The 27,261-nt window shown below is 42.1% G+C and overlaps 1 protein-coding gene across 4 annotated transcripts in view; it reads left to right on the plus strand.

Annotated features, from left to right (window-relative positions):
• Nucleotides 1–26,324, plus strand: part of LOC106577203 (voltage-gated delayed rectifier potassium channel KCNH1) — a 98,427-nt gene extending 72,103 nt beyond the window's left edge. For all 4 annotated transcript variants that reach the window (XM_082964872.1, XM_082964873.1, XM_082964874.1 and 1 more), the window contains 2 exons: nucleotides 18,721–19,131; nucleotides 19,266–26,324. In XM_082964872.1, coding sequence (XP_082820998.1) covers nucleotides 18,721–19,131; nucleotides 19,266–19,715 — 861 coding nt within the window. In that variant the 3' untranslated portion in view covers nucleotides 19,716–26,324. The remainder of the gene's footprint in view (nucleotides 1–18,720; nucleotides 19,132–19,265) is intronic.
• Nucleotides 26,325–27,261: the final 937 nt, after the last annotated feature.

Here is a 27,261-nt window from a genome sequence, read left to right on the forward strand (position 1 = left end):
TATCGAAGTGAATCAAAATGACACTGCTTGCTTTGCCTTTAGGGGTCTTCTGCTACACATTCAAATGACTTGGGTTTGGGTGCAGTATTACTTTGAAAAGACTGTCTTTTAGTTTCAAATTGTGAAAGTGAATTATAAATAACAATGATAAGCTAACAGATAAAGCACTTTTTTTATACAGCTTTTAATAAAAAGTTGGGTAGCATTTTTATATATTAAATGGCCATGGCTGTTGTTTTGTCTTATGCAGACATGATTTTCTCTGCGTTAGCTTGAGTGGTTCATGAGGCAGAAGGCTATGTTAGCATAGCGTCCCCATGAGAAAGTAAGGCTTGAGCCATAGGCGAGTTATGAACTTTCAGACCGCGCCATGGGAGTTCCTTACTGACTGAGCACGTCTGTCCCAAAAATACACAAGCACTAATACGCACACCAACACTGTCCGTGCATGTGTGTGTGTTACCATGTCTGTGTACCCGGTCTCTGTCTTTTATCTAAAGATAAAAGTGCAACGCTAACACCTCAATACCTCAGGCCACAATTTTTCTTTGTACACAACACTCGTCTTGATTGCTCTGCACACAGCAAGGCACTGGTTCCTCCCTTGAGGTGATATGGAATATTAAAGCAAACAAACAAAGCAGAAAGCAACAACGAAGAGAGTTAGATAACTATGGTACAGTCAGTGGCGACCCATCATTCAGGGCTGGTGGGGCCGAGCCCCACATTCTTAGCAACAAATGGGGCTTGCCTGTTTTGCATGTTATTTTGGTATTAATACGTGTCACATATCAGTTTGCAAACAATGTAAAAAAATATATAATTGAGTTAATAAAGCCGCATACGCTCCCCAGTTTACCACCAGAGACACTCTTAAAGTGACAAGGAAGATCTCTGTTGGGCAACACGGCCAGCATCTACGACCAACCTACCGAAGCGCAGCTCAGAGTAAATATTTATTGCATTCTCCTTTTTCAAATGGGCAGTAATTTAGAATGCATAAGATACTGTATTTACGATAGCATAGCTTCTCCCTTTGTTCCTCAGTCTTCCCGCTCTTTCACTCAAACCCAACCCCCTCCCTTTGTGTAACCAGCCGTCATATCTGTTCTGTCAGCTAGGGACATTTTCCTTTATGACATAATTTGTAATCAATGTATGATCCATTCGGTATATATGTAATTCTGTGTGATTAGTTAGGTATTTAGTAAATAAATAATTAAACCCAATTTTGTATTGCTGATTCAACTTGTTAGCCAGGGTTCGTGAAGATAACCAAGAATTTACAACTTTCAGATGAGACTGAAATAAGGTGACGATTAATATTGACTGCTATTGATGTAAAATATTACTAGGTCTTTAAGAGTTCATTCGTAAGATAACAGCTCTATAAACACTCTTTCGTGGTGCCCCGACTAGTTAATTACATTTACATGATTAACTTAATCAGGTAATATTAATTACAGAGAAAGGATTTTATAGAATAGCATGTCATATCACTTAATCCGGCATAGCCAAAGACACGACACATTGCACAACCTTCAATGTTATATCATAATTCTGTAAAATTCTGGCAAATTAATTACGGTCTTTGTTAGGAAGAAACACAGTTCGCAACGAGTCAGGCAGCCCAAACTGTTGCATATACCCTGACTCTACTTGCACTGAACGCAAGAGAAGTGGCACAATTTCCCTTGTTAATATTGCCTGCTAACATGCATTTATTTGAACTAAATATGCAGGTTTAAAAATATATACTTCTGTTTATTGATTTTAAGAAAGGCATTGATGTTTATGGATAGGTACATTTGTGCAACGAATGTGCTTTTTTCGCAAGGCGTTGGATAAGAACGAGACTACAGCATCTGTAAAGTGACCATTAGACTTGCAACCTTTCGGACTCTAAGTTTGTAGGGGCAACAGTTTTTAATACATTTATAATTTATCATTCTCACGTGGCAATAGAGAACCAAAGAGGTGCTACATTTTGTAGAATTTCTGACAATGCTCACATCTTTTTCAGAGTTCTATAACTTGGCCCAGGATCTCCGTTGCTCAGCAACTCAACAACACAGCTGGCCGCCTGCACCAGCCAAGCAGTGAAAAGAAGTGTAGTGTATGAGATCAAATCTAGGCTACTGTACATAGCTATATGTTGGTATTCAAGCTGAGGTTAATCAATAAATGCATACAGATGATTGTCCAAAGTGAAACAATGGGTCGGTTGTTAATAGTGAGCTGTTTTTGATTTGATAAGCCAATGAATGTGGTTTTGATTAGTTAGCTAGCTAGCCAGCCAGCAGCTGTGCTGTAGCTAGCTACCTAACATAACATTATACCAGATGAGAGCTAAAGTTGAATAGCTATCTATATTTGGTTATTGAAGGTTTTTACACATATTGCTTCGGTCATGACATTAGTTAGCTAGCTAGCTGGAGCCAGACAACAGCTGACCTAGCTAGCTACTTCACACAGCTAACGTTAGCCAGCTTATGCACTAATGCCAGTTAGCTAGCTAGCTAGCCAACTATACCCAAACAGTGGTGTGGACATTTATGCACCACAACTCAATGTTGAATATATAGCAAATTCTTTAACAAAACAAGCTTGCTAACAAATCACATTGTTATGGGAGCACCTCCTCTAAGAGTATTAATTAGGCTGTTAGAGATGGTTTGAATCCTATGCAACCTGCATACACTGTTTGAAGTACAAGACACCAACGTAGCTACTGTAGTAGGTCAAAGCTGTGTGTTGGAAAACCTTGGTAGAGTATGGGTGAAGAAGGTATTGTGGTGCTCATGTGAATTTCCTTTATTTTTAGGCTTCAGACCAATGCCTACTTCTCCCTTAAAACATGTTTTTTTGTTTGTAATACTGTACGGTCGCTATTCCAGCAGTGCAATGCCACCGGACCATTTGTAAATGGCGCTGGAGAGTCTGGCTGACGTTTTACTTGCTCCTAACCAACTGTTATTTTTGTATTTATTTTTTGCATTGTTTGTAACACTTATTTTGTACATAATGTTGCTGCTACCGTCTCTTATGACCGAGAATAACTACTGGACATCAGAACAGCGATTATTCACTACGAACTGGTAGAAGCTTTTTCCTGTAACGAGTCCGACGTGAAGGATATACTGCTTTCCCGGGAACAGGCCCAAATCCCCGTCATTTGCGTGAAGAAAAGACTGAGAAAAAGGGGGTGGAGGTTGAACTGCCTTCTGAGAATTCGTAGGAGTATTTGAGCGAGTAAACCCCCACTGCCATCCATTCTATTGGCCAATGTGAAATCATTGTAAAATAAAATCGATGACCTATGAGCAAGATTTAACTGCCAACGGGACATTAAAAACTGTAATATCTTATGTTTCACCGAGTCACGACTGAACGATGACATGAATAACATAAAGCTGGCGGGTTTTACACTGTACAGGCAGGATAGAACAGCAGCCTCTGTTAAGATGAAGGGTGTCAGTCTTTTTATATTTGTAAACAACAGCTGGTGCACGATATCTAAGGAAGTCTCGAGGTTTTGCTCGCCTGAGGTAGAGTGTCTCATGATAAGCTGTAGACCACACTATCTACCTAGAGAGTTTTCATCTGTATTTTTCGTAGCTGTCTACATACCACCACAGATCGATGCTGGCACTAAGGCCGCACTCAATGAGCTGTATACTGCCATAAACAAACAGGAAACCGCTCATCCAGAGGCGACTCTCCTAGTGGCCAGGGACTTTAATGCAGAGAAACTTAAATCCGTTTGACCAAATTTCTACCAGCGTGTTAAATGTGCAACCAGAGGGGGGAAAAACTCTAGACTACCTTTACTCCACACACAGAGACGCGCACAAAGCTCTCCCTCACCCTCCATTTGGTAAATCTGACCATAATTCTATCCTCCTGATTCCTGCCAACAAGCTAAAATTAAAGCAGGAAGCAACAGTGACTCGGTCAATAAAAAAGTGGTCAGATGAAGCAGATGCTAAGCTACAGGATTGTTTTGCTAGCACAGACTGGAATATGTTCCGAGATTCTTCCGATGGCAATGAGGAGAACACCACATCAGTTACTGGCTTCATCAATAAATGCATCGATGACGTCGTCCCCAAAGTGACTGTATGTAAATACCCCAACCAGAAGCCATGGATTACAGGCAACATCCGCACTGAGCTAAAGGGTAGAGCTGCCGCTTCAAGGAGCGGGAAGCTTCTAAGAAATCCCGCTATGCCCTCTGACGAACCATCAAACGGCAAAGCATTTACTAAGCACAGGACAAAGCACAGGACTAAGATCTAATTGTACTACACTGGCTCCGACGCTCGTTGGATGTGGCAGGGCTTGCAAACTATTACAGACTACAAAGGGAAGCACAGCTGGGAGCTGCCCAGTGACACAAGCCTACCAGACGAGCTAAATTACTTCTATGCTTGCTTCGAGGCAAGTAACACTGAAACATGCATGAGAACATCAGATGTTCTGGACGACTGTGTGATCACGCTCTCCGCAGTCGATGTGAGTGAGACCTTTAAACAGGTCAACATTCTCCCCGTCTGAGTCTGTAATACCAACATGTTTCAAACCCGTAGCACTCATGTCTGTAGCCATGAAGTGCTTTGAAAGGCTGGTCATGGCTCACATCAACACCATTATCCCAGAAACCCTAGACCCACTCCAATTTGCATACCGCCCCAACAGATCCACAGATGACGCAATCTCTATTGCACTCCACACTGCCCTTTCCCACCTGGACAAAAATAACACCTTTGTGAGAATGCTATTCATTGACTACAGCTCAGCGTTCAACACCATAGTGCCCTCAAAGCTCATCACTAAGCTAAGGACCATGTGACCAAACACCTCCCTCTGCAACTGGATCCTGGACTTCCTGATGGGCTACCCCCAGGTGGTAATGGTAGGTAACAACAAATCCACCACACTGATCCTCAACACGGGGGCCCCTCAGGAGTGCGTGCTCAGTCTCCTCCTGTATTCCCTGTTCACTCATGACTGCACGGCCAGGAACGACTCCAACACCATCATTAAGTTTGCCGATGACAGAACAGTCGTAGGCCTGATCACTGACAATGACGACACAGCCTATAGGGAGGAGGTCAGAGACCTGGCTGTGTGGTGCCAGGACAACAACCTCTCCTTCAACGTGATCAAGACAAAGGCGATGATTGTGGACTACAGGAAAAGGAGGACCGAGCACGTCCCCATTCTCATCAACGGGGCTGTAGTGGAGCAGGTTGAGAGTTTCAAGTTCCTTGGTGTCCACATCACAAACAAACTATCATGGACCAAGCAAACCAAGACAGTCGAGAAGAGGGCACGACAAAACCTATTCCCCCTCAGGAGACTGAAAAGATTTGGCATGGGTCCCCAGATCCTCAAAAGGTTCTTGGGCTGCACCATCAAGAGCATCCTGACTGGTTGCATCACTGCCTGGTATATGGCAACTGCTCGGCCTCCGACCACAAGGCACTACAGAGGGTAGTGGCCAAGCTTCCTGCCATCCAGGACATCTACAGTGAGGGGAAAAAAGTATTTGATCCCCTGCTGATTTTGTACGTTTGCCCACTGACAAAGAAATGATCAGTCTATAATTTTAATGGTATGTTTATTTGAACAGTGAGAGACAGAATAACAACAAAAAAATCCAGAAAAACGCATGTCAAAAATGTTATAAATTGATTTGCATTTTAATGAGGGTAAATAAGTATTTGACCCCCTCTCAATCAGAAAGATTTCTGGCTCCCAGGTGTCTTTTATACAGGTAACGAGCTGAGATTAGGAGCACACTCTTAAAGGGAGTGCTCCTAATCGAGTGTGCTCCTAATCTCAGTTTGTTACCTATATAAAAGACACCTGTCCACAGAAGCAATCAATCAGATTCCAAACTCTCCACCATGGCCAAGACCAAAGAGCTCTCCAAGGATGTCAGGGACAAGATTGTAGACCTACACAAGACTGGAATGGGCTATAAGACCATCGCCAAGCAGCTTGGTGAGAAGGTGACAACAGTTGGTGTGATTATTCGCAAATGGAAGAAACACAAAAGAACTGTCAATATCCCTCAGCCTGGGGCTCCATGCAAGATCTCTCCTCGTGGAGTTGCAATGATCATGAGAACGGTGAGGAATCAGCCCAGAACTACACGGAAGGATCTTGTCAATGATCTCAAGGCAGCTGGGACCATAGTCATCAAGAAAACAATTGGTAACACTACGCCGTGAAGGACTGAAATCCTGCAGCGCCCGCAAGGTCCCCCTGCTCAAGAAAGCACATATACATGCCTGTCTGAAGTTTGCCAATGAACATCTGAATGATTCAGAGGACAACTGGGTGAAAGTGTTGTGGTCAGATGCGACCAAAATGGAGCTCTTTGGCATCAACTCAACTCGCTGTGTTTGGAGGAGGAGGAGGAATGCTGCCTATGACCCCAAGAAAACCATCCCCACCGTCAAACATGGAAGTGAAAACATTATGCTTTGGGGGTGTTTTTCTGCTAAGGGGACAGGACAGCTTCACTGCATCAAAGGGACGATGGACGGGGCCATGTACCGTCAAATCTTGGGTGAGAACCTCCTTCCCTCAGCCAGGGCATTGAAAATGGGTCGTGGATTAGTATTCCAGCATGACAATGACCCAAAACACACGGCCAAGGCAACAAAGGAGTGGCTCAAGAAGAAGCACATTAAGGTCCTGGAGTGGCCTAGCCAGTCTCCAGACCTTAATCCCATAGAAAACTGAGATTAGGAGCACTCCCTTTAAGAGTGTGCTCCTAATCTCAGCTCGTTACCTGTATAAAAGCACCACCTGGGAGCCAGAAATCTTTCTGATTGAGAGGGGGTCAAATACTTATTTCCCTCATTAAAATGCAAATCAATTTATAACATTTTTGACATGCGTTTTTCTGGATTTTTTTGTTGTTATTCTGTCTCTCACTGTTCAAATAAACCTACCATTAAAATTATAGACTGATCATTTCTTTGTCAGTGGGCGAACGTACAAAATCCGCAGGGATCAAATACTTTTTCCCCTCACTGTATACCAGGCGGTGTCAGAGGAAGGTCCTAAAAATTGTCAGAGACTCCAGCCAGCCTAGTCAAAGGCTGTTCTCTCTGCTACCGCATGGCAAGCTGTACCGGAGCGCCAAGTCTAGGTCCAAGAGGCTTCTTTACAGCTTCTACCCCCAAGCAATAAGACTCCTGAACAGGGTCTTCCCTGTGGCTCAGTTGGTAGAGCATGGTGTTTGCAACTCCAGCATGGTGTGTGCAATGCCAGGGTTGTGGGTTCGATTCCCATAGGGGAGTACAAAAAAAAAAAATGCATGAAATGAAATTTATGTATTCACTAGTGTAAGTCGCTCTGGATAAGAGCGTCTGCTAAATGACTAAAATGTAAAATGTCTAATCAAATGCATTGCCCCCCCCCCCCCTGTTCTTTTACGCTGCTGCTACTCTGATATTATATATGCATTGTCACTTTAATAACTCTACCTACATGTACATATTACCTCAATTACTTCGCCTTAACGGTGACCCCGCACATTGACTCTGTACCGGTACCCCCTGTATATAGCCTCGTTATTGTTATTTTACTGCTGCTCTTTAATTATTTGTTACTTTTATTTCTTATTCTTTAAAAAAAAATGTTTTTACTGCATTGTTAAGGGCTTGTCAGTAAGCATTTCACTGTAAGGTCTACACCTGTTGTATTCGGCGCATGTGACAAATACAATTTGATTTAACATATCATATGAAATGGAGCGATGTAAAATATCATACGAAATATAGGGACCAAAAAAAACATAATATCATGCGAGTGGGTGTGCGACCAGGTTGGCCTATGCACGTGTAGGCCTACAGTGCCTTAAGAAAGTATTCATACCTCTTGACTTATTCCACATTTTGTTGTTACAGCCTGATTAATTAAATAGATAGGTGAAGAATCAATCTACACACAACACCCCATAATAACGATTACAGATCTATTTCTGGCCAAGTCTCTAAGAGCTTTGCACACCTGGATTGTGCAATATTTGCACATTATTCTTCAAGGTCTGGTTGTTCATCATTGCTAGACAGACATTTTCAATTCTTTCCATAGATTTTCAAGCAGATTTAAGTCAAAACTTGCCACTCAGCAACATTCAATGTCGTCTTGGTAAGCAACTCCAGTGTATATTTGGCTTTGTGTTTTAGGTTATTGTCCTGCTGAAAGGTGAATTTGTCTCCCAGTGTCTGTTGGAAAGCAGAATGAACCAGGTTTTCCTCTAGGATTTTGCCTGTGATTAGCTCTATTCCGTTTCTTTTTACCAGCATACCCATAACATGATGCTGCCACCACCGTGCTTGAAAATATGAAGAGTGGTACTCCGTGATGTGTTGGATTTGCCCCAAACATAATGCTTTGTATTCAGGACATAAAGCCAATTTTTTTGGCAGTTTTACTTTAGTGCCGTATTGCGAACAGGATGCATGTTTTGGAATATTTTTATTCTGTACAGGCTTCTTTCTTTTCACTCTGTCATTTAGGTCAGTATTGTGGAGTAACGACAGTGTTGTTGATCCATCCTCCTATCACAGCCATTAAACTCTGTAACTGTTTTAAATTCACCAACGGCCTCATTATGAAAGTGGTTTCCTTCCTCTCTGACAAATGAGTTAGGAAGGATTCCTGTATCTTTGTAGTGACTGGCTGTATTGATTAGAGGTCGACTGATTAATTTGCATGGCAGATTAATTTGGGCCGATTTCAAGTTTTTATAACAATCGGTAATCTGCATTTTTGGGTGCCGATTATGGCCGATTGCATGAGGAAACTGTGTGGTAGGCTGACCACCTGTTACGTGAGTGCAGCAAGGAGCCAAGGTAAGTTGCTAGCTAGCATTAAACTTATCTTATAAAAAACAATCAATCTTCACATTATCACTAGTTACCTACACATGGTTGATGATATTACTAGGTTAACTAGCTTGTCCTGCTTTGCATATAATCAATGCGGTTCCTGTTAATTTATCATCGAATCACAGCCTACTTCGCCAAACGGGTGATGATAAACATCAATGCCTTTCTTAAAATCAATACACAGAAGTATATTTTTTTAAACCTGCATATTTAGTTAAAATAAATGCATGTTAGCAGGCAATATTAACTAGGGAAATTATGTCAGTGCACGCAGAGTCAGGGTATATGCAACAGTTTGGGCCGCCTGGCTCGTTGCGAACTAATTTGCCAGAATTTTACATAATTATGACATAACATTGAAGGTTGTGCAATGTAACAGCAATATTTAGACTTAGGGTTGTCACCCGTTCGATAAAATACGGAACGGTTCCATATTTCACTGAAAGAATAAACGTTTTGTTTTCGAAATGATAGTTTCCGGATTTGACCATATTTCTGTGTGTTTATTATAATTAAGTCTATGATTTAATATTTGATAGAGCAGTCTGACTGAGCAGTGGTAGGCAGCAGCAGGCTCGGAAGCATTCATTCAAACAGCACCTTCCTGCGTTTGCCAGCAGCTCTTCGCAATGCTTGAAGCACAGCACTGTTTATGACTTCAAGCCTATCAACTCCCGAGATTAGGCTGGCAATACTATAGTGCCTATAAGAACATCCAATAGTCAAAGGTATATGAAATACAAATGATATAGAGAGAAATAGTCCTATAATTCCTATAATAACTACAACCTAAAACTTCTTAATAACTGGGAATAATTGAAGACTCATGTTTAAAGGAACCACCAGCTTTCATATGGTCCTCATGTTCTGAGCAAGGAACTTAAACGTTAGCTTTTTTACGTGGCACATATTACACTTTTACTTTCTTCTCCAACACTTTGTTTTTGCATTATTTAAACCAAATTGAACATGTTTCATTATTTATTTCAGTCTAAATAGATTTTATTTGTGTATTTTATTAAGTTAAAATAAGTGTTCATTCAGTATTGTTGTAATTGCCATTATTACAAATATATATATATATATATATATATTTGTAATAATGGCAATTACAACAATACTGAATGAACACTATATATATATATATATATATATATATATATATATATATCATCCGATTTAATCGGTATCGGCTTTTTTTGGCCCTCCAATAATCGATATCGGTATCGGCGTTGAAAAATCATAATCGGTCGACCTCTAGTATTGATACACCATCCAAAGTGTAAGAAATAACTTCACCATGCTCAAAGGGATATTCAATGTCAGCTTAAAAAAGAAAAAAATACCACTACCAACCTACCAATAGGTGCCCTTCTTTTGGAGGCATTGGAAAATCTCCCTGATCTTTGTGGTTACATCTGTGTTTGAAATTCACTGCTCGGCTTAGGGACCTTAGAGATAATTTTATGTGTGGGGTACAGAGATGAGGTAGTCATTCAAAATTAATGTTAAATACTATTGTTGCACAGAGAGTCCATGCACCTTATTATGTGACTTGTTCAAGACATTTTTACGCCTGAACTTATTTAGGCTTAATACTTTCTGAAGGCACTGTATATGTGGGCGAGTAAGTGACAGAGTTAACGTTACAGTGTTTGCCATGATCCCCCCCCCCCCTATGATGAGAGTCACTGGCATAACCTAAATTAAGCTTGCCTCCTTACATAAAATAAAAAATACCCAACTGACGTGAAGCTTTTGTTCTCTGAAGCAGCCAGCTGGCAATTCAGCAGCTCACTGAATAATAGATGCCAAGCCACGTCTCTGACTTCGATGTTCATGACACCATAATTTTGCTTGGGGGGTTGGAGGCTTAGAACCCTGTAGAGAGGTGTGATATTTAACGCATTACTTGGTAAGAGGAATTATAATAGCAGAAAATGTTTGGGATGTATATTGTGCAGATTTTAGCATGTAAATCTTCGTGGGGCAAACTGCCCCAAAAATTTGAGGGATGCATTCCAGCAAAGCCACTACACAACACATTCGTTGCACTATAACGGTGACAAACTGTTAGGGCCTACATAAAGCTGTCCCAACAGCAGAGCTTTGTTTTCAGCACCATGGAGGGAATCATTACCACCTCTACACCTGGCTATCAGCGGAGCCTTTTCTGGCAGCAAAACAGTTCATTCAGCCTCATTTACTGCCTTTTTTAAAAACATAGCTGGTATGGCAGACTTGCCTGTTGGGGCTCGGGGGCAGTATTGAGAAATTTTGAAAAAAATATGTGCCCATTTTTAACTGCCTCCTACACCAACTCAGAAGCTAGGATATGCATATTATTAACACATTCGGATAGAAAACACTCTGAAAAATAGATTTTAAAAAAATGTGAATTCTGTGACTGTACTATTTAGTGTCATTGTTTGATAGATACCATAGTGAGAAAGGATTCATTTCGCAACACCTACGGCTTCCACTAGATGTCAACGATCTTTATAAAGTTGTTTGAAGCGTCTATGATAAACAGAGAGCAAATTAGAATGCAGGGAAGTTGACATGTCATCACTTCATTTTTTTGCGCCTGCGCATAAATCTGAGAAGCGTGAGTTTGTCATTAATTGTTTATCAAGACATAGGATAGGTTGTGTGAAAATATTACTGATGTTTAACGTTAAAAATGGACCAAAAGATTAATGCTAAACAAGGTTTGACATGTTTGAACGAACGTAAATAGATTATTTACTAGTTTGTTTTAAGCTTTTCGGCGTGATTTTACAACCCCCCCCACCACGTTTTGTGGGAGCATAATGAACGCTAACTGCTTGGTGTTATTTGGACATAAATTATGAACTTTGTCAAAAGAAACCACATTTGTTCCGGACCTGGGAAATCCTGGCAGTGCCTTCTGATGGAGATAATCAAAGGTAAGGGGATATTTACAATGTTATTATCGATATTAGATGATGCTAACTGTATAGCATAGCTTGTTGTTCTTAGCATAGCACCCCGTTTATTGCAAAATGTGATTTCCCAGTAAAGTTATTTTGAGATCTGGCCATTCGGTAGCAATTACGAGATGATAATATATTATTCTTTGAATGACAATATTATAATTTACCAATGTTTTCGAATAGTAATTTTGTTATGTTCACCGGAAGCATTTCAGAGAAGAAAAAAATCTGAATTTCACGCTACTGTAAAATGCTGTTTTTGGATATAAATATGAACTTGATGGAACAAAAAATGCATGTATTGTATAACATAATGTCCTAGGAGTGTCATCTGATGGAGATTGACAAAGGTTAGTGCATAATTCTAGCTGGTTTCTGCTTTTGGTGACGCCTGACCTTGAATTGAAAATGGATGTTTGTACTTTTGTGGCTATGTACTGTCCTAACATAATCTAACTTTATGCTTTTGCCGTAAAGCCTCTTTGAAAATCGAACAATGTGGTTAGATTAAGGAGATGTTTATCTTTGAAATTATTAGATTTTTGATGTTTTGAATTTCCAGCCTTGTTAGCAATCCCGACTCGGGGTTCATTGCTAACCTGTAGCCCCAACAGGTTAAACAAATGTGGTTTCTACTGACAATTGAGATGTACAAACTATGGCATAAGGGAACAATGAGCGGATAAGAGGCAATCCAAGCTAGGACGGACGTAGTTATCGCTCTTACATTATTCTCCCTGTACACCAAGTCAGAACTGTAGGATAAATAAGGGGGGCATATAAGCAGACAATGAAAGCTCTTAGAATATTCGACGATTACATTTCTCTAAAACAGGCTATAGGCTACATGTGCACCACCAAGTCAGAACAGTAGGCTAAGTTATGAGGGGGGAAAGGGACCAAATTATTAGGGTGAGACACATGGGCTACTAACAGCTTACTACACAACATACACTTATGTATTCTGTGGCCAAGAAAGTAATGCTATCTCCCTGGCATATTACATCATTCATGCAGCAACTTATAAGACATTTTTAGACTTACCTTGTTGTGCTGTGCTCACTTGAACAGGATGGTGGCGCGGCGGTCCTTTTGGGTTCTAGAAAGAGGCTGGAGTTCCCGACTTTCCGAGTTGGATGACCGCTGAAAATTATTTTCCCAGTCAAAGCTAGTTTTTTTCAGAGTTCCCAGTTGTCTTGAACTCACTGAAGTCTGATATTTCCCAGTTCCGAGTTTCCAGTTGTTTTGAACGTGGAAGTCATGCTGGATTGACAGCATGGCCAATGTATTCAAACTTTAGCAATTTGATATCACGAAATTGGGGAGAAAAAGAGGGTAAAAAAATAAAGGATAAACATTCACATACAACGCCATGGGCCAGAAGTTACGATCTTGTCTCATTGCTGCAACTCCCCTACCGAAGGTCGAGAGCCAAGCCGCACTGCTTCTTGACACACTGCTCACTTATTAACCCGGAAGCCAGCCGCATCAATGTGTCAGAGGAAACACCGCCGAGCTGATGACCGAGGTCAGCTTGCAGGTGCCCCGCCCACCACAAGCAGTTGCTAGAGCACGATGAGACAAGGAAATCCTGGTCGGCCAAACCCTCCCCTAACCCAGACGACGCTGGGACAATTGTGCGCTGTCCCATGGGTGTCAAGGCCTGGCAGTGACACAGCCTGGGTTCAAACCCAAGGCTGCAGTCGTGCCTCAGCACTCGTAGAATTTGCCATTTCTAACTTCTTGTGTAATGGTTATGTCCAATGGCCAATGAACACCAATACGTTATATAATCCATAATTTCTCTTTATATGACAAGGATTGAATAGGATTTGCTAGTAGATTGTTGACTTGATTCATGATGACGACTGCTTATCTAGCTTGCCAGCTATCATTTTGAAAGTATGATGTTAACATGATCAGTCCAATCCAAGCTTGCCTGCTATCGTTTTGAAAGTATTATGTTGACACGATCAGTCCAATCAAAGCTAAGGTAGATATAACATGATTTGAAGTCATCTTATCTGTTGCCAATGACCTTGAGCATTTAAGATGGGCACTTCTAATATAAGTCTATGGCAGCACCCAAGGCCTTGAATTTTCAAGCTTTACCCGTAGTGTCCCCTTGAGTGACAGAACACTGAGTCAATCATGGTGCAACTAAAGAACATTACCAACCCCTACGCTCCGTATTTTCCACTGGCTGCCCCTGTCAGTAGTTGCTAGGAGTGGTGGTAGGAGTCAGGCGCAGAGAGCAGAGGTAAGGAACTTTGTGTTTATTAAATAAAACACAACACGATCGACGCCAACACAACCGGCGTGGAAAAAATGCAAAGTGCCCAGAACAGATGCACAGCATGCATAAAATATAACAGCAGTAGATCGCCAGCACATCCAAATACAAAACACAACCTGACGCTAAATAATCCCGCACAAACCTGGGCGGGCTAACCAGGCTTAAATAACCAAAATCAAAAGACCCAAATGAGGAACAGGTGCAAACAATAAGACATACCAAACGAAAAGGAAAAAGGGATCAGCGGCGGCTAGTAGGTCGGTGACGACGACCGCCGAGCGCCGCCCGAGCAGGCAGGGGAGCCACCTTCGGTGGGATTCGTGACAGCCCCACCACCACAGAAAGCACTGAGCTAGGCTGAAACACCTGCATTAATTGAGAAAAAAAAGTTACATCGACACACAATACCCCATAATGACAAAGCAAAAACAGGTTTAGACATTTTAGCTAATTTATTAAAACTGAAAAACAGAAATACCACATTTACATAAGTATTCAGACCCAGTACTTTGTTGTATCACCTTTGGCAGCGATTACAGCCTCGAGTCTTCTTGGGTATGACGCTACAAGCTTGGCACACCTGTATTTGGGGAGTTTCTCCCATTCTTCTCTGCGGATCCTCTCAAGCTCTGTCAGGTTGGATGGGAAGCGTTGCTGCACAGCTATTATCAGGTCTCTCCAGAGATGTTCGATCGGGTTCAATTCTGGGCTCTGGCTGGGCCACTCAAGGACATTCAGAGACTTGTCCCGAAGCCACTCTTGCGTTGTCTTGGCTGTGTGCTTAGAGTCGTTGTCCTGTTGGAAGGTGAACCTTCGCCTGAGTCTGAGTGCCCTGGAGCAGGTTTTCATCAAGGATCTCTGCTCTTTGCTCCGTTCATCTTTCCCTCGATCCTGACTACTCTCCCAGTCCCTGCCGCTGAAAAACATCCCCACAGCATGATGCTGCCCCCACCATTCTTCACCGTAGTGATGGTGCCAGGTTTCCTCCAGACGTGACACTTGGTATTCAGGCCAAAGACTTGAATCTTGGTTTCATCAGACCAGAGAATCTTGTTTCTCATGTTCTGAGAGTCTTTAGGTGCCTTTTGGCAAACTCCAAGCAGGCCTTTTACTGAGGAGTGGCTTCTGTCTGGCCACTCTATCATAAAGGCCTAATTGGTGGAGTACTGCAGAGATGGCTGTCCTTCTGGAAGGTTCTCCCATCTCCACAGAGGAACTGTGGAGCTCTGTCAGAGTGACCATCGTGTTCTTGGTCACCTCCCTAATGTAATCAAGGCCCTTCTCCCCCAATTGCTCAGTTTGGCCAGGCAGCCAGCTCTAGGAAGTCTTGGTAGTTCCAAACTTCTTCCTTTTAAGAATGATGGAGGCCAATGTGTTCTTGGGGACCTTCAATGCTGCAGACATTTTTTTGGTACCCTTCCCCAGATCTGTACCTCGACACAATCCTGTCTCTATGGACAATTCTTTCAACCTCAAGGCTTGGGTTTTGTTCTGAGATGCACTGTCAACTGTGGGACCTTATATAGTATGTGCCTTTCCAAATCATGTCCAATCAATTGAATTTACCACAAGTGAACTCCAATCAAGTTGTAAAAACATCTCAAGGTTGATCAATGGAAGCAGGATGCACCTGAGCTCAATTTCAAGTCTCATAGCAAAGGGTCTGAATACTTATGTAAATAAGGTATTTCTGTTTTTGCAAAAATTGCTAAAAATCAGTTTTCGCTTTGTCATTATGGGGAATTGTGTGTACATTGCTAGGAATTTGTATTTATTTAATCAATTTTAGAATAAGGCTGTAACAGAATGTGGGTAAAGGGAAGGGGTCTGAATACTTTCAGAATGCACTAATATATATATATATATATATATATATATATATATATATATATATATATATATATATATATATATATATTAGTGCATTCTGAAGTATTCAGACCCCTTCCCTTTACCCACATTCTTATATATATATTGCTAAAGTCCCACCTGCCCTATTGTGAAATTGTTTAACAAGCTACTAATGATAAACCAACAGATTGGCCTTTTGGGTAAAACTTTTCTACAAGCTTGCAGGTATAATGATTTATAACTTGTTATAAGCATGTATGCATTTCGCATATGTCTGCAGGGTTTAGGGTTTCACTCAAATGTAATAGTTTTCAAAAGCAATCTAGAATGTGCTGCTAAATATTTGTCTCCATAGATATGAGGATAGCCATACTAATCTATTTGTCATTTAATATTTCAGTGTGGGTGTGTGTGTGTGTGTGTGTGTGTGTGTGTGTGTGTGTGTGTGTGTGTGTGTGTGTGTGTGTGTGTGTGTGTGTGTGTGTGTGTGTGTGTGTCCAGTGAATCAATAAGTACATTTTTGCAATGAACATCATAAGATGAGCAAATTTTCTTCAATATTTTGTCTCCTGTTCGAACACTGATTGCCTGTAGTTCATATTTTTCAACTCCATTGCATATATTATCTGTCTTTCTCTACCTCTTTAGCTCTCTCTTTCCCATAGACTTCCAGTCATTGCGCTAACGCTAGTTAGCATTGGCTCGCAAAACTACCTCTTTCTTCATACTGAACACAGAGACATAAAAATGGTATCTACAAGTTCATCTGGCTCAAGTAGATAAAGGGTCTCATTGCCAGAATCCGAAGTATCCCTTTAATGAGGAAATCAATCTCAGACCTTTATTTTTTTATGTATCATGGCCATGTTTTGATTTATTTTTATCAATATTGTTTTACCTTTGCAAGTCATGGGAGCATTGCTTTGGAAAACATGGGCCCTATCAATATCATGTTGACTTATGATTTTGTCTAAATGTATTGTCTATGTATATCTTGGCGTGATCCTGGACAACACCCTGTCGTTCTCCACTAACATCAAGGCGGTGACCCGATCCTGTAGGTTCATGCTCTACAACATTCGCAGAGTACGACCCTGCCTCACACACGAAGCGGCGCAGGTCCTAATCCAGGCACTTGTCATCTCCCGTCTGGATTACTGCAACTCGCTGTTGGCTGGGCTCCCTGCCTGTGCCATTAAACCCCTACAACTCATCCAGAACGCCGCAGCCCGTCTGGTGTTCAACCTTCCCAAGTTCTCTCACGTCACCCCGCTCCTCCGCTCTCTCCACTGGCTTCCAGTTGAAGCTCGCATCCGCTACAAGACCATGGTGATTGCCTACGGAGCTGTGAAGGGAACGGCACCTCCATACCTTCAGGCTCTGATCAGGCCCTACACCCAAACAAGGGCACTGCGTTCATCCACCACTGGCCTGCTGGCCCCCCTACCTCTGAGGAAGCACAGTTCCCGCTCAGCCCAGTCAAAACTGTTCGCTGCTCTGGCACCCCAATGGTGGAACAAGCTCCCTCACGACGCCAGGACAGCGGAGTCAATCACCACCTTCCGGAGACACCTGAAACCCCACCTCTTTAAGTAATACCTAGGATAGGATAAAGTAATCCTTCTAACCCCCCCCCCCCCTTAAAAGATGTAGATGCACTATTGTAAAGTGGTTGTTCCACTGGATATCATAAGGTGAATGCACCATTTTGTAAGTCGCTCTGGATAAGAGCGTCTGCTAAATGACTTAAATGTAAATGTAAATGTATGTAGACTTTTGTAAATATTGTATATAGAAAAAATATTGTCAACTGTGACTTACTAATTGATTGCTATCCAATTGTCTAATTGAAATTACCAATTGTTGCCAATTGTTGTTCACTCAAACTTGTATGAATACAGACTGCAGGAGTTTTCTCACACAGCACACCCTTGAAAAAGACCTAGTTGAAATGTTAGGTGTTTGTGCTGGCTCTAAATAAATGAAAATACTAAGCATAGAACTTTGATATTTTGCGTGTGCTTTTCCTTATGAATATATATTTACAAATCCTAAGAAATGTGTTGTGCGTGAATGGTTAAAGTAATGTAATTTGTGGGACAACATGGACAACATTTGCTGTGTAAAATCAACATAAATACAACAATCTTTTTCTAAATGTCACCCAGAATAATCAAAAATGGCTGCTTTGTGTTTTGGTTAAAGTCCTGCTAAAGAATGATTGAGTTTCTGTCGAGAAAAAAGTCTAGAAACAAGAGGAGCCATTTATATTTCCTTTGAGCGATTCCTCAAAAGGCATTATTTGCTGTTTTCAGTCTGATGGGTTTAAATTAGTAATGCACTGTACCTGCACTTCCATGCCTTTAGCGCTACTGCATTATCTGTCTGCTTACCTACTATAGATACTTACCTGTGTGCTAGTCTTAACTGTCAGAGAAGCTCATCATCGAACAAAGCTGAATTTGGTGCAGATACACATTGACATTTTTTTCACTTACCTAAACTTAATTGATTGACCCAATTAAATGTTTTATTTTATTTTATAGTGTACATTCTGGTTTATTGGTTAGTTTCAGCAATCTACGGATAGCTTAGCATAATGTGGTTAGACATACCACCCAACGCACAACATGAGCTACATAACACAGGATGGAGTTCATAGTTGAATTGAACTAATCAAGAGCCTGTTGTCTCTCTACAGATTGTGTTCAGAAAGATCAGCGATGTGAAACGAGAGGAGGAGGAGCGCCTGAGACGAAAGAATGAGGCGCCCCTCAACCTCCCGCCGGACCATCCGGTCCGTCGGCTCTTCCAGCGGTTCCGGCAGCAGAAGGAGGCCCGTGTACATCAGGAGCGGGCTGACCCATCCGATGACCTGGAGAGAGGCCAGACCGTTTATGTTGAGCCCATTCCCATCCATGAAATCATCACCACCACCAGCATTGTCACCGTCACCGAAAGTCCAGCCACGCCCATTCCTTCAATCTCCATCTTGGCGTCCACAACCTCCGGCCCCTCAGAAAAAGCCCAGCTCCAGGCCCCGTCTCTCCAATTGTCCGAGCCAGCCAAGGTCAAAGGCTGGGGTCGCTTCAAGGAGTCCAACTGGAACAAGGTATGACCAGAAACATAACATATTTAGACTAGGATTCCCAGCCTCCAATTGAATCCTGGCATTAGATAGCCTTAGTGATGATTCAATAGCTCTCCAGCCATCTGCATTAATACATTATATTCTTAATTTCCAAGGTGTCCAAAGCCGAGTCCATGGAGACGCTACCCGAACGGACCAAGGCAGGGGCAGCCCACGAGTCCCAGACCTCGCTCAAGAAAACCGGCTCGTGCGACAGCGGCATTACCAAGAGCGATCTGCGCCTGGACAACGTTGGGGACGGCGCCCGAACCACGGGCAACACGCCACAGGACCGCAGCCCTGTGGTACCCCCTGAGGTGACCAAGCAGCACGCCTTCTACCCTATCCCAGAGCAGACTCTCCATGCTTCCCTCCTGGAGCTCAAGCTGGAGCTCAAAGAAGACTTGAAGGCCTTGAACACCCGCATGGCCGGCCTGGAGGCTCAGCTAGCAGAGGCTCTGAAGCTCCTCAAAGCTCAAAGGAGAGCTCCCAGCTCCCCCAAGCCTCTCTTTGAGATCTCCAGACCCACCTCGCCAGACTCGGACAAGGAGGACATATTTTCGTAGAAGCAAAGAGGGGCTTATGTTGAGTGTGTGAAGACGGTTAACAGATTCAGAAAATCTTTATTGTCCCAATGCTGGGCAATTTGGTCATAGGGTCAGAGATGCTGGAAGTTGTTGGCGTGTCTCAGCTGAGGCCATTGCTTAGCCCTCACCTTGCTGATGCCTGTGAAAAGCAGCAGATGATGACGCTACGATGCTGTTAATTTAAAGAGAACCTGGTGGTTTTACCCCTGTGGGCCATGGAACCTTGGAGTTGACCTTGTTGGTCACTTTGAAGATTCTGGGGTGAGTGCGGTGAAAGGGTTTCAAGGCACAGTGCAGGGACCTTAAGACCACCATGGATTTGGCTACCCTCTGTGACCCACAGACACAGGTTCACACCTATACTCCTGTACGCTTGTGTTGTGCTAGTCTGCTCGCACACATCGGCTGTATATTTTGGTAGAGACTTTATTTTTTTTACCAGTCTATGGAGTAAGAGCAGAGCAGCAATGAATGTTGTATTGTTCACCTTCATTATCCTTGTAGATCTCCAGTGGGATCACTATCTATCAGTGGTTCTCAGAGTATCTATAAGGGGTGAATACATATTTTACTTTCTTTGTGCCACCAGTGTACAATAGATTCTGTATGTATTCACAATGTCATTCTATCACCCTGTAATACACTGCTCAAAAAAATAAAGGGAACACTAAAATAACACATCCTAGATCTGAATGAAATAATCTTATTAAATACTTTTTTCTTTACATAGTTGAATGTGCTGACAACAACATCACACAAAAATTATCAATGGAAATCCAATTTATAAACCCATGGGGGTCTGGATTTGGAGTCACACTCAAAATTAAAGTGGAAAACCACACTACAGGCTGATCCAACTTTGATGTAATGTCCTTAAAACAAGTGAAAATGAGGCTCAGTAGTGTGGGTGGCCTCCACGTGCCTGTATGACCTCCCTACAATGCCTGGGCATGCTCCTGATGAGGTGGCGGATGGTCTCCTGAGGGATCTCCTCCCAGACCTGGACTAATGCATCCGCCAACTCCTGGACAGTCTGTGGTGCAATGTGGCGTTGGTGGATGGAGCGAGACATGATGTCCCAGATGGGCTCAATTGGATTCAGGTCCGGGGAACGGGCCAGTCCATAGCATCAATGCCTTCCTCTTGCAGGAACTGCTGACACACTCTAGCCACATGAGGTCTAGCATTGTCTTGCATTAGGAGGAACCCAGGGCCAACCGCACCAGCATATGGTCTCACAAGGGGTCTGAGGATCTCATCTCGGTACCTAATGGCAGTCAGGCTACCTCTGGCGAGCACATGGAGGGCTGTGTGGCCCCCCAAAGAAATGCCACCCCACACCATGACTGACCCACCGCCAAACCGGTCATGCTGGAGGATGTTGCAGGCAGCAGAACGTTCTCCACGGCGTCTCCAGACTCTGTCACGTCTGTCACATGTGCTCAGTGTGAACCTGCTTTCATCTGTGAAGAGCACAGGGCGCCAGTGGCGAATTTGCCAATCTTGGTGTTCTCTGGCAAATGCCAAACGTCCTGCACGGTGTTGGGCTGTAAGCACAACCCCCACCTGTGGATGTCGGGCCCTCATACCACCCTCATGGAGTCTGTTTCTGACCGTTTGAGCAGACACATGCACATTTGTGGCCTGCTGGAGGTCATTTTGCAGGGCTCTGGCAGTGCTCCTCCTGCACCTCCTTGCACAAAGGCGGAGGTAGCGGTCCTGCTGCTGGGTTGTTTCACTCCTACGGCCTCCTCCACATCTCCTGATGTACTGGCCTGTCTCCTGGTAGCGCCTCTATGCTCTGGACACTACGCTGACAGACACAGCAAACCTTCTTGCCACAGCTCGCATTGATGTGCCATCCTGGATGAGCTGCACTACCTGAGCCACTTGTGTGGGTTGTAGACTCCGTCTCATGCTACCACTAGAGTGAAAGCACCGCCAGCATTCAAAAGTGACCAAAACATCAGCCAGGAAGCATAGGAACTGAGAAGTGGTCTGTGGTCACCACCTGCAGAACCACTCCTTTATTGGGGGTGTCTTGCTAATTGCCTATAATTTCCACCTGTTGTCTATTCCATTTGCACAACAGCATGTGAAATGTATTGTCAATCAGTGTTGCTTCCTAAGTGGACAGTTTGATTTCACAGAAGTGTGATTGACTTGGAGTTACATTGTGTTGTTTAAGTGTTGCCTTTATTTTTTTGAGCAGTATACTTTACAAGACTTTCTGTATACACTATATATATATATATAAAAAGTATGTGGACACCCCTTCAAATTAGTGAATTCAGCAATTTCAGCCACACCCATTTCTAACAGGTGTATAAAATAGAGCACACAGCCATGCAATCTCCCTAGACAAACACTGGCAGGAGAATGGTCTTACTGAAGAGCTCAGTAACTTTCAACGTGGCACTGTCATAGCATGCCACTTTTCAAACAAGTCAGTTCATCAAATTTCTGCCCTGCCCTGGTCAACTGTAAGGGCTGTTTTTCATGGTTCGGGCTAGGCCCCTTAGTTCCAGTGAAGGGAAATCTTAACGCTACAGCATACGATGACATTCTAGACGATTCTGTGCTTTCAACTTTGTGGCAATAATTTGGGAAGGCCCTTTCCTGTTTCAACATGACAATGCCCCCATGCACAATGCGAGGTCCATACAGAAACGGGTGCCGAGATCAGTGTGGAAGAACTCGACTGGCCTGCACAGAGCCCTGACCTCAACCCCATCAAACACATTTGGGATGAATTGGAACGCTGACTGCGAGCCAGGCCTAATCGCCCAACATCAGTGCCCGACCTCACTAATGCTCTTGTGCCTGAATGGAAGCAAGTCCCTGCAGCAATGTTCCAACATCTAGTGAAAGCCTTCCCAGAAGAGTGGATGCTGATAGCAGCAAAGGGGGGACCAACTCCATATTAATGCCCATGATTTTGGAATGAGATGTTCAGTGAGCAGGTGTCCACTTACTTTTGGTCATATCGTGTACCTTGGGGTTGCCTTTATAAATGCAAAAAGGCTATACATGCATTCAACACAGGTGGTACTGCACATTGAGCTTTGTACTTGCTATAAATCATTCAATATAGATATTGCTCCTGGCATACTATCAATGCATTCATAAACACACAGGTGGTTCACAGAATATATTACTTAGGGTTTGTTTTTTCAACTTTACTACTGTACTCTGTGTCATCGTCTTCTTTAAACCTGATGGAGGAGGCTGTGTTCACCAATCAGAGCTCAGGACCATCACGTTTAACCAATCAATCTTCTGGTCTGCATAGAGAACCCTGACTGACTGATCGAAGACCAGCATGGTCTTTATAAAGAACTCAAACTCCTACCCCCTTTCAGACTGACCGACCATCACCGTATGTCTTAGCAGTTCTCTGTTCAGTATGATATCCATAGCCAAGTAACCAACAACCAACCACCTTTTGTTGACTGCTTGTTCAGTATTCTTGGCTGATGGTTCCAGTGCTGGGAATGTCTCTGAACTGTTTCAGTTGCACTAACAACACTCCACTCCACCTCGCCATGTTGTGCTGTTTGCATGTGGAGGAGGTTGCATTGTTTTGCTGATTTTTTTTCTCCATCTAACCGATGGCTCTCTCCTTAGACACTGTACATGTGAAACGTATAGAAGAAGTATTACAACATTTGTAACTGGGTCTTCCTAAAAAAAAGACTTCACTGCAAAGCATGACTTGCTGCATGACTCGCATTGTTAAACATACCTTAATTTCAGTACTGTTTGGCCCTGCAGCTTGCCGTAGGCTAGCTTACTGTATACTACTGTGAACTCCATTGCCGAATATCAAAGGCAGACATAATTTTGAGGCATGTGAATTAGTAATCAATGTAAATGTTTTAAATCTAATTTATATACACAGGACATATAGATTACCTTCTGTCACTAATTGGAACCTAGCAGTGCCAAAGTTCTCAACCACTGTGTTCACATCTTCAATGATGTGGGCACCTTCAGTGAGTTTAACATAACTAATCACATCCTAGCAGTGTCATCTTAATATACAGTATGATGATGATGATCTTGCTGTTAACTGCTGCCAGAGTTCTTCCTGTTACTATATGGGACTAACTGGCATTCGGGCCCGGTCTCTTTGCATGCCACAAGACAGTGTTAGCCTGTATTCAAGCCTCGGCATTAGTTTGGGTAGCTAACGTGAGTCTTCAGGTCTCTGGCAAGGTTACTAATCCTGTGAGTGGGGTTCACTAAACCAGCTTCAGTACATTTATATGTAGTTCATTATCAGTCTTAAGGGAGGTCTCCACGGTTCAGTGTTCCCATTGGGCTACATAACGCTACATAATTGCTGCATTGTGCTACAAATTCTGCAGATGGCTACAAACATAGACAGCTGCAACACTGCACTCAATTGATTAATTATGTAGTAAAAGAGCAAAAAATCATATCTCTGCTGTAACTGCCTGCGATTACAATGCGTGAACTAAATCCAACCCATATCGTGATCGTGTTACATTAGGCTACATTTTGATGATTTGTTCATGCTGGAATCTGAAGGAAACTACGACTTATGAATGTTACCATGTTTATCTTTTGACCATACACAACATGGAATGTGGAGGGTCTTCACTTACAGACAGTATTAGCAATAATTATGAATAGTATATTTACGATCCTGGACAGATATTAATTGTAGTCAACAGAAGCACACTATGTAAAGCCAATATGTATAGTGCTTTATGACTTGTCATATGCATATATGACCCTTCAAAATGTGTTGTTATAGGCTATGTTATGCATTTATATTAAGCATTTCTTTCTGAAAATAGCTGTTATGTATTAAGGATCACCATGAGATGAGATAAGACATTGTAAGGATCATATGCTTATTGCAAGTCTTATAATGCATTATAACAACATCATGCATTATCCGTGTTGGTGTTAAGTAAAGTGTTACCCTGTTAACTATACAGTTATGATTGTTTACTGCTGACCCGAATGACCCTTATTGGTGTAAATGTGTTACTATTTTCTAGTAAATTGTAAACAAATGCACACATTTTACTTAAACATACCTTAACTTTGGCCTAGATTCACGGTCTCCATGATATGGAGAAGTGAACATAAAGAGAGAATAGCTTGTTTATTTTTTAACATATTTAGCTTGACATATGGTATAGTAATGTTTAATGGGCCAATGCCTGAGTAAGGGGGTGTTGTTTGAATGAGAAAAATGAGGCTGTACTCTATGCATTATAATGCTCAAATGTTTCTAAATATTATAGCATGCTTTTGTCCCAAAATGGCCACCATGGGCAACTACAACAATGATGTCATTTGGTTGGTGCATATTGCTGTAATGTAACTTTATTCTTCAAAATGTTTCCATCTGAAATCACATCATCAAATGTACATCAATAATGCATTTACCACACTTATATGGAAACTTGATGTACATTCTCATACCAGCTGCTTATGCATGTGTACAATATTTGATGATAAACTTTTAGAAGTATTTATTCTTGGCTTAGTGTGTTCACCTGCATTAATGGGTGATCCCTATATGTTGGGTTTTATTACTGTGATGACATCACAGAGGAGAAGGGTTGTTTAGAACACCAATTGATAGAGAGCTCTGATGGATAGCATCACGATTCGATGGTGGGTAATCTGGGGCGCTCAAAGTTTTCTCCTAGGCTCCTCCCTTTTTCTACATTGATTGGAAAGACTTGACAGTTAAAACCTTATGGTGGACGCTCGTCATTAGGCTAGCTTTAACCTGGTCAGTTCTTTCAGATCAGTGCAATAAACTAGAGGAAGCTATGAGAGAACTGACATTTTAGACAATTGAGAAAGAGCCTACCAGCTATTCAGCTAGTCCTTGGCTGCGTCCCAAATCACACCCTATTTTCAATATAGGGCACTACTTTTGAACAGGTCACCTGGTCAAAATAAGTCCACTATATAGGGAATAGGGTGTGATTTGGGACGTAACACTTCCATGCATGAGCCTGGTCAGTAAAACCTGATCATCACAAACACCTTGTTTAAAGGCCCAGACTCCCAGAGCACCAAAAAACCCTTAAACTTGATTCTCTGTTGCACTCCTTAAAACATGTGAGCATGATTACTTCAGACCAGTTTAAACAACATTAAACTATTTTTGTGGTCAGCTCAGGGTTGCTGCCTAGTGGCACTATGTATGTACATACTACTTTGGAATATCATGTGGAGAGAGAGAGAGAATATTGGTTACACTTTACTTTAAGGGTACCAACAGTATATAAGGACTTTAACACATTCATAATGAAAATATTTTTTGACCTACTGTAATTGACATAAGCATTTAGTAAAGGTACTGTATATGTGCTGTATGGGTTATGCATATGTTATGAAGTGCTTATGTAGATACCCTTCAAGTAAAGTGTTACTAAAAGATCAAACATTAATATAAATATATCATGAGGACAGTAATGTCACGATACTCATACGTTCCCTGTAATGATACTGTACATGTAATTATTGTAAGCACAAATGAGAGTATTTGTAATGATATGTAAAATACTATTTATAATAAATATTTTATACATAGCAGTCTGTCATTTTGTTTTGAAGGGGGGTTTCTTCATTTGAAACACAATTGTGTGATGTTGAAGAAATAAGAAGTTGATGAAATAATATTAGTTTATTCTAAAGGGGGGAAAAAATCTAAGTAGACATAGCTCCATCCGTACGTAAAGCCACCAACAAGAATAAGATGCAGGACAGTCTATCATCAGTAGAAAACCAAACTCTTGCATACATGATGTCACACGTACAGTACAGTGATAAGACATCCAGCCTATGATCTGGGTCATGTCCAGCTGGGCACACCTTAGAATATTATTTTTGTAAAAATAAATTCTATGTTCTAATTGGACAATTATATTATATATTTTTTTTGGACCCAACTGTACACAACCCTGGAAAGCATAGCATTTAGTTAAGAGAACACAATGGTGTGCAGGTGAAAGTAATCATGTTGGGTAACAGACAGACGGGTTAAATCTAGCTGCCTCCTGAAATAGTGCAATGTTTACTGAACGCTCAAGCACCTGATTTAAAAACATCAAATTAACATTCAATTTACACCACACCGGGCCCTCATCTCCCGACTGGATGGAGAGGCAGACCGAGAGAGAAAGAGACCGATATCCACAGAGAGCGAGAGAGACTGACTCCCTGTGGCTCAGTTGGTAGAGCATGGTGTTTGCAACACCAGGGTTGTGGGTTCGAAAAAAGAAAAAAAAATGTATGCACTCACTACTGTAAGTTGCTCTGGATAAGAGTGTCTGCTAAATGACTAAAATGTAAAATGATATCCACAGAGAGAGAAAGACAGATTCAGTCAGGTAGAGATATAAAACAAAGACAAAAAACTAAGTGAAATACAGAAAAATAAGGAGTGAGGGATCTAGTGACAGAGGAATAGACAATGGCCCATTTCGAACTGACGTCAGTCACTGCCAACCCAAAGATTAGGGTGATG

The sequence above is a fragment of the Salmo salar genome, chromosome 18 (assembly GCF_965601325.2).
Source record: "Salmo salar chromosome 18, fSalSal1, whole genome shotgun sequence".
In the NCBI taxonomy this organism is placed as follows: Eukaryota; Metazoa; Chordata; class Actinopteri; order Salmoniformes; family Salmonidae; genus Salmo; species Salmo salar.